The 15,603-nt window shown below is 36.7% G+C and overlaps 1 protein-coding gene across 5 annotated transcripts in view; it reads right to left on the bottom strand.

Annotated features, from left to right (window-relative positions):
* Positions 1–15,603, bottom strand: part of npas3 (neuronal PAS domain protein 3) — a 321,902-nt gene that overhangs the window by 107,204 nt on the left and 199,095 nt on the right. For all 5 annotated transcript variants that reach the window (XM_079853967.1, XM_079853968.1, XM_079853965.1 and 2 more), the window contains one exon: positions 10,824–10,913. In XM_079853967.1, coding sequence (XP_079710093.1) covers positions 10,824–10,913 — 90 coding nt within the window. The remainder of the gene's footprint in view (positions 1–10,823; positions 10,914–15,603) is intronic.

Genomic DNA, 15,603 nt, shown 5'->3' with positions numbered 1-15,603 from the left:
CTTAAGCACAAAACAGCGTCTATTGTTCGACAATTGGCGTGCCAGACTATCTGCAGCACCTCTAATTTTTCAGTCATCCAATTATTAATGGCCTTTGTTGACTTTGAGATTACCGCTGATTCTTCCTCTTTTCCATAATGTTTCCAGCTTGACATCAAGATGGAGAAGGTCTAACTTTGGTTCCCCAAAGGACGCCGCCCAGGAAACCTTGACATGCACAAAGACAGGCACGCGGACGAGCCTGTCCTGCCGAGAACGATAAGGTCACCTGTGGGATTGCTGAGATTATCTCTGTCAAGCACTCGGACGCAGTGCAGTCAAATGATGCATCATGCAGTCATTTTCAGCAGGAAAAATCAATTTCTTCACTAGGTCGCTATTTGCTTTTCAAAGTGCCCTTGTAGTCTTTGGCTCCAAGCACTTATCAATTTAAATGTTGTGAATTAATAATGTTTTTAAGCCACGTTCCTTGTATAAGCAGGGAAATGCTTCCACCCGTCTCTTTTTTTGTCAGTCCCATGTGGGTGACATGTGTGGCCGGTTATTCAATGGCGGAGATAAAAACCTTTGAATAAGAATAACATACAAACCATTTAAATATGGAACAGGTCATTGCTTTTTTTTTGAATTGCTACCACACAAATAATTATGATTTAAAATCTTAAACAAATTACAAAAAGAACATATATTTTTGTCCCATTCACTAATGCACTGTGTATTTTGTAAAACTGGTAACACTTTACAATAAGGTTCATTAGGTAACATTAGTTAACTACATTATTTAACATGAACTAATAATGAACTGCACGTATACAGCATTTATCAATCTTTGTTAATGTTAATTTCAATATTTACTAATATTTGATTCAAATCTTGTTAACATTAGTTAATGCACTGTGAACGAACATATACTAACAATGAACAGCTGTATTTGTATTAACTAACGTTAACAAAGATGAACAAATACAGTAACAAATGTATTGCTCATGGTTAGTTCATGCTAGTTAATACATTAACTAATGTTAACTAATTAACCTTATTGTAAAGTGTTACCGTAAAACTCATGATTGTTTGAAAAGTGGCCATGTTACACAAAAACGATGTCAATTAATAAATTACAATAGTAATAATACAACAAAATATAAAACTAAATGCATTTCCAAACTGTCTATAAAAAATAGGCCTATATATATAGCAGGGTTGGGTGATATAACTAATATATACACACACATATACAAACACACACACATATATATATCTATATCTATATCTATATCTATATATATATATATATATATATATATATAGATAGATAGATAGATAGATAGATATATATATATATGTGTGTGTGTGTGTGTGTGTGTTCATTTTATATTACTCAGTTTTCATTTATGCAATTCAAGTGGATTATGAACACCTCATGTGACGATGCATGGAAGATTAGTGGATGCTTCTAGTTCATTCAAGAAGTTAAAGCCCTATACCAGAAGAGCTAATTAAAGATCATCTTTTCCTTTTCATATCTCAATCTTTACTATTTAAAAACAACAAACCAGGCTTCAAAGGAGAGTACCACAGCTAGCACACAAAGCTTAATTGTTCCAGAGGGGCATGATGGGATATGACAGCTCCTCCATGACTGTCTGTGAGCTCAGGGTGAGAGCGGGAACAGGAGGGGCAGTTCTGGGAGCGTTGTGGATCGCGGGTGGCTCAATTAAACATGACCTTCCTCTGCCCCTGTCTCTCGCCACACCGCCACAGGCTCACATGCAAATGCTGACCCTCGGCAGCCACAGCATCATAAATAAAAGAATACTTATTATCCATTTAGTAATATTTCCGAGTCTACCTTGATGGGCTGTTCTAAAAGCCAGTGAAAATATTCTCCATTGTTTCATTGTTCAGGGCTTGGCTAGTTATTCTGAAATTTGGTTGGTTGCCGTATACAGTACTCTGATCTGAATTATTATGAACAGTGAATAATTATAATATGCTATATATAATAATATTATTCATTTCAAAACACATAACTATTATACATATTCACTCACTGTTAAAAAACTATGCACATTTTATATATCAGTGTCATTGGACTATGATCTAGGATTTATAATTCATGGTTTAAACTAAAATAACTCTTCTTTTTGAATTTTCTATTTGAATATATTTTAAAATGTCATTTATTTCTGTGACGCAAAGCTGAATTTTCAGCATCATTACTCTAGTCTTCAGTGTCACATGATCCTTCAGCAATTAGTCTAATATGATGATTTGCTGTTGTGCTGCTTATTTATTTTGTGTGTGTGTGTTTGGATATATATATATATATATATACACACACATTTTTTTTTCAATCAGATAAATCAGATCATAATTTATTACAATGTCTTTCCTTAATCTGTGGGGTGAAATATGACCCAGACATGTTCTTGACGGAGATTCACCACGTCACCTTCACTAGCCATGCCAAAAACGTTCAAAAGCATCACTTCAGAGGATAAATGTTAAAGACACAGGGGGGTGTGAACAAGTGAGAGAGTAGAAATCGAGATAAAGGATGGTCTGAAGGCAACTGACTCACAAAGATGTGATCAGACATCCAGCCAGACGTTTATGCTAATAGATTCGATATTCCTCGAGTCTCCCTGGCCGGAGCGGAGCACATGGGTGTCTGAGTGATGGGGAGGAGGGCCGACCGTCTCGGAATGTGACGCGCTCCCCTGTCACCTACAGCACAGCAGATGTCTACATTCAATCCCAGCGCCGCCTTTCCCCGCGCAACCTGAATAGAGACGGGGCAGCGGGGTCTAAATCCGACTGGCTCTTTTATGAAAAAGACGCCCACAACGGGAAAAGGCAGTACATATTCCTGGAGGCATTCCAGATCCGTCACTATTGCCAAACGTAGAGCAGCAAATTCCTCCACCATATGGTAGATTACACAAGGCCTTCGGATGTCACTGTGCGTACTGTACGACAGCTAAGCTGGCGGTTATGGAGCAGGAACGCGGATAAATCGAAAATCCTACGAGGCAGATGAGACCTCAGATGGTCGCTTTATTCCAGATGTATCAATTTCCTTGGATATCTAGTCCATGCAAGTGCATATGCTGTACTGGCAGGGGTGCCTGCTGCAAATGGCCAAATTCCAGAAGCTAATATTCTTTTGGCCGGAATAATGCAATTATTATTTCCTACCTATCAGCGTAAGCACACGGTGCCATCTGTTACACAAAAGCAAACATACACATCTCAATTACAAAACAGACAGCTGCCCGCGTGCAGTGTCAGCGGCGCACGAAACGTCGGGGAATGCGTTCGACTTGGCGACAAGGTCCTTTTCAAAAGCAGCTTTCCTTCGCGACCACCTCGAAAAGTCAATAAGAAAATCCCAAGTGGTGTGATGTTATCGCCGCTTCTCAATTTGCGTCGACCGTAAAGACAAACCTGGCCATTAATCTGGGAAAGATGGCTGTGCAATCCATCACATATTAATTATTGGAGATGAACTAATCACCCGGTGCAGAAGCCAAGCAGAGAGGGATGAAAAACTCAGGCAAGTGAAAAATTTGGCAACATATGCCTATTTACATACAGAAGCTAAATGATAACAGCTATTAGTGCAGCAAAAATGGATAAACGGCCATCTGTTGAACTGAATAATACGGATGCGGATGAAAAGGGGTGTTACTTTTACTGTCAAACACAAAAACCTTGTTATCAGCCGAATCTGAGAGAGGAGTCAAAGACCATCGAGATAAGAGAGTGAAAACACGTCCGCGCGCTTCAGCTTGGACACATTAACTGTATTATCAAAGAGCCGAGGGCAGGTGGAGCCATTGTTTAGCATCATGGTAATGTCTGCCATACAAGAGGAGAAGCTCGCACTCGCTGTAAAAATCTGCTGGCTTCTCCGGTCTGCACACATTAATCTAACACAAGGTGGTCAATGGCCATGGAGGGAAAAGCAATTTCGCATCCTTCGCTCGCTGACCTGAGGAGAGCAGAGAGGAGGGGACGGATGGACAGAGGGAATGTGGAAAAAAAAAAAAGGCATGCAAAAGCACAATCTAATATAAACTTGCTGCTAAAATCGACATGAAATGGTGTTCGCATTCAAGTCAAACGGAATATTCAGTGAGAAATAATGTAGGACAGTACTTGATATTCTCTACTTCAATTTGATTGCTTTGTGAAAAGTAGACCATGACACTATTGGTTAATATAAAATATCTATATAATAATAATATTAATAATAAGGTAAAACTTTATTTTGATTGTCCGCTTTAGACATTCTACTAACTATAAGCAACTTTGCAAACATTCGACTATTTCTGCCACAATACCATGGTTACAGTTAGTGTGACTGCATTAAATCCATGGTGAATGTTGGTGATTTGTGGATTGAAAAGCCCTCTATAACTTGTTCGTTCATAGCACTCCTGGTTTCCATGTCAGCGCTGTTAGATCTGATATCTGTGGTTTATAACAGAATTCTGCACTGAATTTGAATGCTTTCCACTAGATCTCGCTGCAGTTTTATTAATGCAGCAGTGAATTCAAACGCTTTCTCACTGGATCTCCCAGCGTTGTATAGTAACGGTATCATACTGTATATACACACATATACACACACATATATATATATATATATATATATATATATATATATATATATATATATATACACACACATACACACATATATATACATATATATATACACATATATATATATATATATATATATATATATATATATATATATATATATATATATATAATTGTTAAATATATATTAGGGCTGTGAAAAGATTAATCGCGATTAATCGCATCCAAAATAAAAGTTTGTGTTTACATAATATATGTGTATGTGTATAATTATTTTGTATATATAAATACATACACATGCATGTATATATTTAAGAAATATTTGCATCTATATACTGTATATATTTATATATAATTTATATTATATATTATAAATGTAAATATTTTATATATAAATAACACATTTTTCTTAAATATATACATGCATGTGTGTGTATTTATATATACAAAATAACTATACACATACACACACATATATTATGTAAACACAAACTTTTATTTTGGATGCGATTAATCGCGATTAATCTTTTCACAGCCCTAATATATATATATTTAATTGGGGAGAAATCTCCTAATGGGGAGATTTATTGTATATTTTATTGTATTAAAAAAATTCTTTATGATTATTCTCTTCTGTGTGAGATGCAACCTGTATTGCTGTAACCTAACCAGAGCTTTAGGTAAACTGCCTGCACCCAACATGTGTAACCTACGATCAAACCCAACCCGGAGAGACTTAACCGTTTTACAAAACATGCCATAAATCACACCGTCAAAGACTATTGTGCAGCTGGCTTGGAATCACAGTAAGGTCCAGCTGATGTCATTACGGGGACAGTGAACTCCATGACTGGACGCTTCCTATCTACTTTCAAAGGGATTGAGGAAGAGCTCGATTTAGAGATTAGTGCTCCTCTAGTGCCCTGCGAGGCCGCAGTATCTGTCTGAGAGCAGAGCTTGGATTTGAGCAGCTGAGCGCTCGTATGATTGAGCCGCGGAGCTAAAAGGTCATGCTATCGACTGTGCCTAGTGTAATGGCCGCAGTATGGTTCAAGCCCTGAATCTTTAATAACCTTCATCATTAGCTCTTAGGAAATCAGAGCTCGCACAGAGCGGTATGAAGAGATCTATTGGCTCTTACCATCGCAATGCAGAGCTGTAACTTACAGGATTACAAAATGCAGGGTTAAAGGCTGTTATAAACCATTATGCTAGATTAAAAAAAGTTCAAGGAGAAGTGTTAAACATGACTGATAGCACTACTCCATTAAGGCTGTTCTAGCTACATTACATTTATGTTAATGTGATTGTTATTTACAGATTAAAAAAATTATAAAAAATGAACAAAAAGATGCAGGAGCACATTAAAACAGATGCAAGCATTATAAATTCATATTCTATAACCCAAAGTTTAGTTATCAAACAGACATTTCTAAAAAAAGATAAGCTATCCTGGTGATTACTTGCATGGCTGGAGATGTGCATTAACTGAGCACCAAAATCTAATTTGATTTTGAACAAATGTTAATTAACTACACAGACTATAAACCTAGAATATATATGAAAATCATATATTAGTCTATTTTAGATAGAAAAACAGCACAAAAAATGCATAGAACTGTCAATGCAGAAAAGCTCACAAATTGCTCATCCAATTAACGATGAAAATAATGAACTACACCTTATAAATTTGTGGCCTCTAGGACAGATTAACGAAGAAAAAGGTTTAGCAATTAAGATCAGGAGAGTTATGGGATAAGCTTAACCATGTAAGATAATAAAACCTACTTAGACTAAAGACTTTACAAGCACTTTATCAGCAGGCCAACCTAAAGATAATACCACAGAAAAAGAGCAAGCCAAATTCCAAAAGCCAGGATTTTGAGAATTAATCAATTATTTGATAAAAATCATCAATCAATTAATGCTGAATAAATTTCGAGTTGGCTTTAGACTTCTCTTCTTAATTCATATCTCAATCCCTCTATCTAGCAGACTATTTTAATATTCGTTTACAGCCACTGTTGCTTTTATAATTTAGAAGACTCAATATTTACAATGTCTAAATCTGACAGGTCATAGCTGCGCTTGAACTTGATTGAAAGCATATGTTCGAAATGGAATCATAACGCACTACATAGTATTTACTTTATGCCTGCTATTTTTAATTTGTGTATTCCATGCTGTCATGTTCAGTTTTGGTTTCAGTTGTTGGTTTTGATGGACTCTTAGTTTGTATTTCATTATTGTGTTTCCTGGTTTCCTTTGTTCTAGGCTGTGTTCAAAATCGACCCCTACATTACTATAATATAATATAGTTCACTTGAAGGAGTGAATGAAAAACGAGTGAATGAAAAACGAGTGAGTGACTTCGGACACTGAGTGCGCTGGAAGGGCTGCCGCTTTTGCGTAGTTTTTGCTTGCTGTTTAATAATCATCCGTCATGGAAACTAGCATGAATTATACCTGTAAGAAATTGCGCTATAGCCACATTGGACCAGCGGTTTGGAAAATTAATGGATGATTCAGTTAGATGGATGATTTCGTACACAACCATAGTCACTAGTTTGCTCCTATGGTAACTAAACTGATTATGTTGTACACCAGTTTCTAGTTTAGTTCTTATTATTCTGTACATATACAGTATAAGGCCCTCAGTTTGTTCAGTTCTTTGTCTTGTGTTTCTTTTAACTGCCAAGTGTTTGCTCCTGTGATTTCTGCTGATTTGGATTATCTTCTTATTGTTAATAATAAAAGTGCTGCAATTACATCCCCTTCTCCTCATTTTGCCTGACCTGTCGTGACACATGCATACAGTAAAACAATAACATAAAATAAAGCATACATACTGTGTGCAGTATACATACTGCACAATGCTTTCTTTAAAAGTATTATGCAAAGCATTTCATCTCGGAAATGCATATGATTAATTTGCATTAAATAAAATTTTTATTCAAATATCTTACTTTTCACCCTCTGAAAAAAAAATCAAGTATCATCTCTGGTTCATCTGTCAGACTAGAAACGTATGAATATATGAAACGTATATATATATATATATATATATATATATATATATATATATATATATATATATATATATATATATAGTAGTTATGTCAATTTAGACAATAAGCTACATTAAGTATTTACGTATATAAAACAGTTTTGCTGTTGTATATTTTTCTGCCTAATGATCACATAGGAGTCCAATTATCACCTTGAAAAAAAGAAGAATACATTTCTGATTAAAACTAGTGTAGGAGATTAAAAATTGAGGTTGTTTTCATTTGCCAAGCTATGTCTATGTGAGTGCATGGCATTGTGGGATAAAGTATTTCAAGCAATGTTCTGTGATTGTATACTGCATATTTTGAACCCAGGTCATCCAGGTACTGGTAGACCATGGACAGTATATATAATTATTATTATTTTATTTTTTGTAGTTTGTAAGCCAATTTATACTGTATACTGAAAGGAGCTTTGGTAACACTTTATTTAAAGCCTTTATATATAATAGATTATAAAAGTATTTTTAATATATTCAATTTTAAAAATAATTAATAATGCTTTTAATGCACCTTATAATGCATTGTATGGTCTCATGAATAATTGTAACCACAGTTATAATGCATTATAATACTTATCTATTCATTGTTCCACCTTTAGAAAGAATAATGCTTTTAAACACATAACAAACGAATTTCAGATCAAACAAGGAATCTGCAAATATTATAATGCATTTTAACTTTAGTTACAATTATTTATGAAAAGATATGTCGCAGTATTACACACATTATGAATATATAATGGATTATACATAAAGGGCCCTATTTTAACGATCTGAAACGCAAGTGTCAAGCGCAAAACGCAAGTAACTTTGTGGGCGGGTCTTGGGCGCTGTTGCTATTATACCGGCGGGATAAATGACTCTTGCGCCCGACGCAAATCTAAAATGGGTTGGTCTGAAGTAACTTCATTATTCATAGGTGTGGTTTGGGCGTAACGTGAAATAAACCAATCAGAGCGTCATCTCACATTCCCTTTAAGAGCAGGCACGCTTGTTCTATAGCGGATTCCTATTATAATGGCGGATTTGCCAGGCGCGCGCCAGGAGCGGTTCACAGCCGAGGAGACCGACGTTCTCGTCAGGGACGTTGGGGATGGAGAAACACACCCAAATTAACTTTGGTTAAAAAGGCGTATGATAATTTGGGTAAATGTGTAAGCTAGATGTATGCTTTTATAATAAACTGTTTATCTATCTATCTATCTATCTATCTATCTATCTATCTATCTATCTATCTATCTATCTATCGTAATAATGTATGATTTGCAAAAATGAAACCTGCTGTGTGTAGATGAGAGAATCAAAGTGTATGTGTGTTGTGCACACGCTACATTATGGCCAAGCATGCGCCCTTAAAATAGCATATGAATAACATGCGCAACACGCCACTGACTTTAGACTAGTTTTTTTCGGTCAGTGGCGGAATTGTTTTCTAAACCTGCAAAATAGCATGAGGGAACGTTTGCGCCAGAACACGCCTCCTCTTTGCGCTGAACCGCCCTGGGGAGCGCAAGTGTATTTCTTAGTTAACCGACGTGCGTCTGTGGAGGGAAAAGTCCGCTGTGCGCGGGTGCAAAATAGGAATGATACATGTGTCGGTGTACAGTCAATTGCGCTGGGTGCAAGATAGGGCCCAAAGGCTTTAAGTAAAATTTAAAGGGGTACTTCACAGCTGGCAAAGTGAGCTTTCAATAAAACGCGGCTGCCTATGCAGTAAAAAAAATTTTTTATTTTTTATTTTTTTAATCGGTGCTACCTGACTAGAGAAAACAAAGAAAAAGGCAGTTGTCTTCCTTTTTGCCAAAAAGGTAGGAAACCTTCAACACCCATAATGCACTGGGCATGTTGCCGTCCAACGCGTTTGACCAGAGTCAAATACCGCCTTGCTTTGGTAGGAAATACTTCTTAGCAAACTTTTAGTCATAATGGTGTCGACTTTTATGGTTCCCAGGTGCAAGAATTCAAAGAGTAAACATTTAGCGGGAGTGAGTTACTTTCGGTTTCCAGTGAAGGATCCAGTGCATTGCAGGCAGTGGGTAAAAGCTGCAAAGAATCGGAAATATGGAGAGAACACCAGGACAGAAAATCTGAAAAACCTGTTTGTAGTCAACATTTCAAAACTGGAAGACTAAGAATACAGTGTTTTAGGTCAAACAGAGTGTAAAAACTGAAATAAAATGCCATTCCATCAGTTCCCACCAAAGCAAGAAATCCGTTGTCATAATGTTCTATTTGTACCATACTGCTGTTCAAAGACTAGACATAGTACGATATCATTTCAGTGATAAACCTACCCTTACAATAACTGTTCTCTTATTAACCCTCAGTCGATCTGACTTGGAAAAAATATGGTACAAATTCTATACATATTTTCAATTGAATCCCTTTTTCAGTAAAACAAGTGTATGAGATTAAAAATCGAGACTGGCATCACCTCTGGTTCATTTTCCAAACTAGAAATGGTAGGTCAAATGGAGTGCATTCTACTGTGGAATACAGTACTCCATGCAGTGTGCTCTTTTTGCACATTTTGGGCCCTTACATACTGTGTACTGTTTTTAAGATGCATATGAATTTCTTTTGAAATCGGCGGTAGTATTCTGTCATCCTGAACACAGCCCACATTTTTCCCAATCTCTGACAGAAGGAAATGAGTTAAACTGCTGCAAACTGTTACAGTCACCGGTACAGTGAGCATCTTGAAGGCACCTGTGCAGTTTAGATCCCTCATACAAGGACAGCAAGAGACGGTTCTGATGATTTTTTAGATTTTTTGAACCACCGGTGAACAGAAGCTGCCTGTTGTGCAGCCGTGTCTGGTTTGATTGAAGCCTGCTAGCACTCGAGATGAAGCTCAGCTAGACAGGACCGCAAGAGTTCTGAAGGTCACTTTCTCACCGTCTGACCTCACCGATCTGTCTGTTTATTGATAGGCCCTGGCTCGAGCCAACAGGAGCGGGGAACACGCTAGCATTCCAATGAGAACATCTCTCTGGCACTTAAAATATGCAGCGATGAACGCCGCGAATTAAACAGCAGCTAACACAACCGCAGGAGTTTATCTAACACTAATTTGTCCAGATTCTCTTCCGCACCGATGGACGAAAAGAGATGGGAGAGTGAAAATCTCAAGTGCACTCACCTGTGAAAGCCCCAGGTATATGGACACTGTCTCTGAGATGTACAAAAACCTCCCCTCCTTGTTTAGTGCAAATACAAATCCATCCAGGGACTGTGGAGGAAACAGAAAGAGAGAAAAGAGAAGAAACAAGTCAGGCGAGAGTCTCACAAATAGCTTATTTCTCACAGCACAAAGAGAGAAGCCATCAAGCCCAGAATTGCAAACAGAACCGCATCCCATGTGGAAACGACTGACAGATCATTAAAGAGCAACAATTACAACGTCAATTAACAGCTCTGGATCACAGACGCCTCAACTCTAAGGGATGGTGTGAGCAATACATAAATATTAGGCAAAAAACGCCTCGTTCATATGAATAATGGTAGTTTTTAGTTTTTTTCTCCATATTTCCAGATTCGTTAGAGTTGGTTAACTCAATCACGCAGCGACTTTCGTCTATCAAGGTAGTGGATTGTGTAATATCAAACAGAACTATTATGTCGGATGTGTCCTTGACAATGATTTAAGTCATGCAAATATGGCTAAATTTCTTGCTAGATATGTTAGTTTCTGGATAAACCATGTTTAGTGCAATGTCATTTTGACTGCATGGTTGGATAAGTTACAGAAATCTCAAATATAAATTGATGTTTAGTTTTAGGTTTTAGTACTTTTACACATTTTACGCATCCCATTTTAGACATCTTGACTGGTTACCTATAGAAAACACAAGATAATCAATAAAAGAGCTCCTACGTATTTTAATACAAACTGTATTTCTCTAGGGTAAGTGAGAAACATTGTTATAATACTAGCCAAAGTCTTATGGATTTTACATTATGTATGGCCGTAGGTCTTTCGAATACTTATGGGCTCAAGAGTGGAATAAGTTACCTCTGGATATTAAAAGTATTTCAAATATGGCTGGTTTTAGTTTGAAAGTCAAAAGTTGGTTAGGTTGTTTTAGTGATGAATTTGTATTAGTGTCTTGTGTGATGGATGTTGTGTGGATGATAATCTATTTCACTCAAATGTACGTCATAATATAAAAAAAAAAACAGATTTGTTATTTACGTTTCATTGCGGCTTTAGGGTTAGGGTTTAGGTTATTGGGTTTATTGTTTCAACGTTATATTGGCAATCAGCATTGAGATTGACCAATGAAATCTTTAGAATGCACAGTGGGCAGGATTTGTGCTTAAATTTTTAAGGGGAAAAACAACATGCTGCATCGCTGTGGCAATTACTGTAAATATTGTATTCAACCAGCATGTTAACTAAAAATGGAATTCATTTCTCACATTCTGGAGAAAATATTTTTTTTAGGTAGCAGCGTGAAGAACAGAAAAAATTTCACCGAACACACAAAAGCATATGAAAGCTGAAGTGCTTAATTGTGAACAAAATCACCTCTGTTTGGTCAATGACACACTGCAGCTGCAAAATCACTTTTTATTTAGCATGTTGTAAACTGCTGGCACAGCTTGGCAAGCGGTTCCGTTCTCAGTGCCACCACAGTTTTGCCGTCTGAGAATAACAACCCACCCTTATTGTAAAAAACATGCCTGTGAAAATGATATTATGTTGCTTCTTGCACGTTTCATGGAACTTTCAAAGTGAAAGTTGCTAAAAGCGTGTTCAGTTTTACCTTTAACAGATGAATGTGAATCTGGCAACGTTTTAATATGTGGGTTGTTCTATGTTTTGCGGAGGTTCAGAAATTAAATGTCCGGCGAATGGCGCTCAAAGCGTAATGCTATATTGTGTTTGAAAATACCACCTACACTACACCCTAACCTGAAATAACCAATAGTGTTAATGTCCCCCTAGTCAATAGTTGTAAACTCACCAAAATGACGTTAAAACGTCTTTTCCTCGAAAAAAAAAAATTGTCATGCCTTAAAAAAGCTTGAATGTAACTCTACACTCTTGCCTCATTTAGTATACGTGGTTCTATGAATATGCTAATTAGCCCCGCCCCCTCACTCACACAGCTCAAAAATACACTCATTGACATGATTGGTTACAAGGTAGTTTGTGACGTCAGAAACACCAGCGATTTCCATACATGTACAGTAGAGCTGATTATTTGATAGAAACATCAAACTGTAATATTTTGTTATGTTTTGAGGTTATAAGATAGATAGCAAGGAACCACATGAAAATAAGTCTTTATTAATCAATAATATGCCTCTGTAATCATCATTTGTGTGAAAGGGAATAAAAGTTGTTTGTGCTTTACAGTTACTAGTGTTCATTTCAGCTGGAAACTGCAGTAGGTTGTATGTTTAGGTACGTTTTTGGAGTTTTACAATATATATAGGCATGTTTTTCCAATTTGCCTATAGGTTGGAAAATGAACAAGGTATTAGTGTTAGCCGCTTACCAAGTAAAAAAACAATAACTTTACTGTAGTTTAGCTTCTTACCAGACACAGTTTTAAATGATCTTCCCTGAAACTGGTTTCTAGACATCTGTGGTTTCTAGGGTGTTCTGGATGGTTGCTTACTAGTCCAAGTCTCTACACTGTAAAAAATATTTTTTGCTTTTAATAAACTAAACTTAATTTACTTGTACTACATACAATCAATTTGTCCAATAAATATGAATTGACAAAATTAAAAAAGTTATTTAATATTGTGAAAGTAGGTTAAAAAAAAGAAAAAACTAAATACTGTATAATGAGTTGAGATTTCTTCCAGTGTACAGTATGTTATTCTAGTCTCCTATATATGGCTAATTTTCCTCAATGAGATTTTTTATCATTATAAACACACATTTAAACCACAATTTTAGATATCAATCACACTGGAGCCATCATTCATGTCTGTAGTGCAAACAATACAGGATGAAGCCAGCATTTAATGTGCAATACAATGTTTAGTAAGCACTGCTAATCATCACGGAAGCCATGACCACAGGGCTGCCAACTCTCACGCATTGAGCGTGAGACTCACGCAATTGACACTTTTCACACGCTCTCACGCCACACATCCATTTTCTCACGCACAGAAAAATTGCGGAGCAAAGAGGTACTTTTAATATTAAACTAATTCTCAGCTCTTAGATTCCGTCAATTTTATTACGAAATTCAGACAAAAATACGTTTGCCGCTTGTAAATGTGACGTGACAGATCGCTGAGCGCCTCAGTTCAAGAGCACGTGAACCGATCATCTGTTACTTTTTTATTTAAAGATGCAGTACAACTTACCGAAAGTATACATAATATCGACCAATTAGTGCTTTTCAACCACGGAAAGAGGTCAATATAACAGCAGGAGAACAATTATGTCACATAACGTTACATTTACCTCAGGAAAGCCATTTAATGACCATAGCATGTTAACTGAATAGAAAAAATAGTTAGAGAGGAGATTTTGCTGAGCACTGTATTACATATTTATTATTTTTACTTATGTCATTAAATAATTGTTATTATAACAAAAAACTGCATTATATTTAATTTAATTTGTTATTTTTAACCTTTAATAATACCAGCAGATTGGGCCCTCTATGTTTACAGCATTAGGTGAGATTATTTTTTTAAATAAAATTTAAAATAAACATGTATCCAAATTAGTCAATATTGAATCAAAATCGGAATCAAATCACAAGAATGGAATTGAAATCTTGAAATTTTTGTCAAGCAATAATAAAAACTGTATCCTACCAGTCATTGTACAATGTAAACATTGTAACATGTTGTCACTAAACTTCATAAAATTCTATTTAGTTACCAAATGTTTTGACAATCACAATTACACTTATTGTGATGCAATATTTGTTTTTACATACCCCCCCACCCCCCCAAAAAAAAAATCGCACTCCAAGCTAAACTCAAAAGTTGGCAGCCCTGTGACCAATACATAAATATTCTGCAAAACAAAGCCTGATCCTTATCAATAAAAGTCACATTCATAAGAAAAGAGTGGTCGTGTTGGGTTATTATGGATTTCGGACAAAGGGAAGCCGATATCACCGCTGGAGGTGCTGCTGTTTGGTCTCCAACAGTCAACAATTAAGGCATCGAGGTCACATGGGTTAATTACATATTGTCCCCCGCTGCCTCAGATAATCCGTAGGGTGATGCACCCTGGGCGAGAAAATGGCAGAAAGGAATGAAGAGAAAAAAACACAAGGTATTGTGCACAATGTCACAGCTGATCTGATCACCTTTTTATGAAAATCAGGTTTACACAGACGGGGTGGGAAAGCATCCCTCTCTCGTTTATTTCTGAGTTTAAAGCAGCATTGGCAGCTGGCGAGAGAGCGTGCGGTCTCTGCTCGCCGATAAAACAGAGCAGCCTCGGGCTATTTACAGCGTGCTGATATGCAGCTGACAACAGCACGTCCCACGGCGGCCCGCTAGCGCATCACTTCCTCCCTGAGCACGCATCTGCTGGAGGTGATGTGTTAGACTCGCGGTTTACATTACACTGCGCTAATGCTAATACTGTCCCATTATATGGCACTTTACATTTGAAATGCTAATGTGCCAATATAGATGCGTTAACATAAATGCTACGCTAACACGGATGCTTATTTACCTTACTTAAAGCAACAAAAAGCTTCAAGGGGCTGTATTCTACACATTTAGCATTTAATTTTTCCCCTGAAGTCCACTTATAATATCAGTCAAGGTTTCTTGCACCAAAGTGGTTGTAAATTAGCCTTAGCTGACCATGTTTTGCCCTCGCTCTGACCCTCAGGGGCTATTCACACAGAATGCGCTTTTATATTCGCTCTGAGTTATTTTTTAATTGTTGTTCTATGTAAATATGCTCAAGACAAACATCTTTG

The sequence above is a fragment of the Squalius cephalus genome (assembly GCF_949319135.1).
Source record: "Squalius cephalus genome assembly, chromosome: 20".
Taxonomy (NCBI): Eukaryota; Metazoa; Chordata; class Actinopteri; order Cypriniformes; family Leuciscidae; genus Squalius; species Squalius cephalus.
Note: the sequence above shows the minus strand (reverse complement) of the source record. Positions and strands in the feature narration are given on the sequence as shown.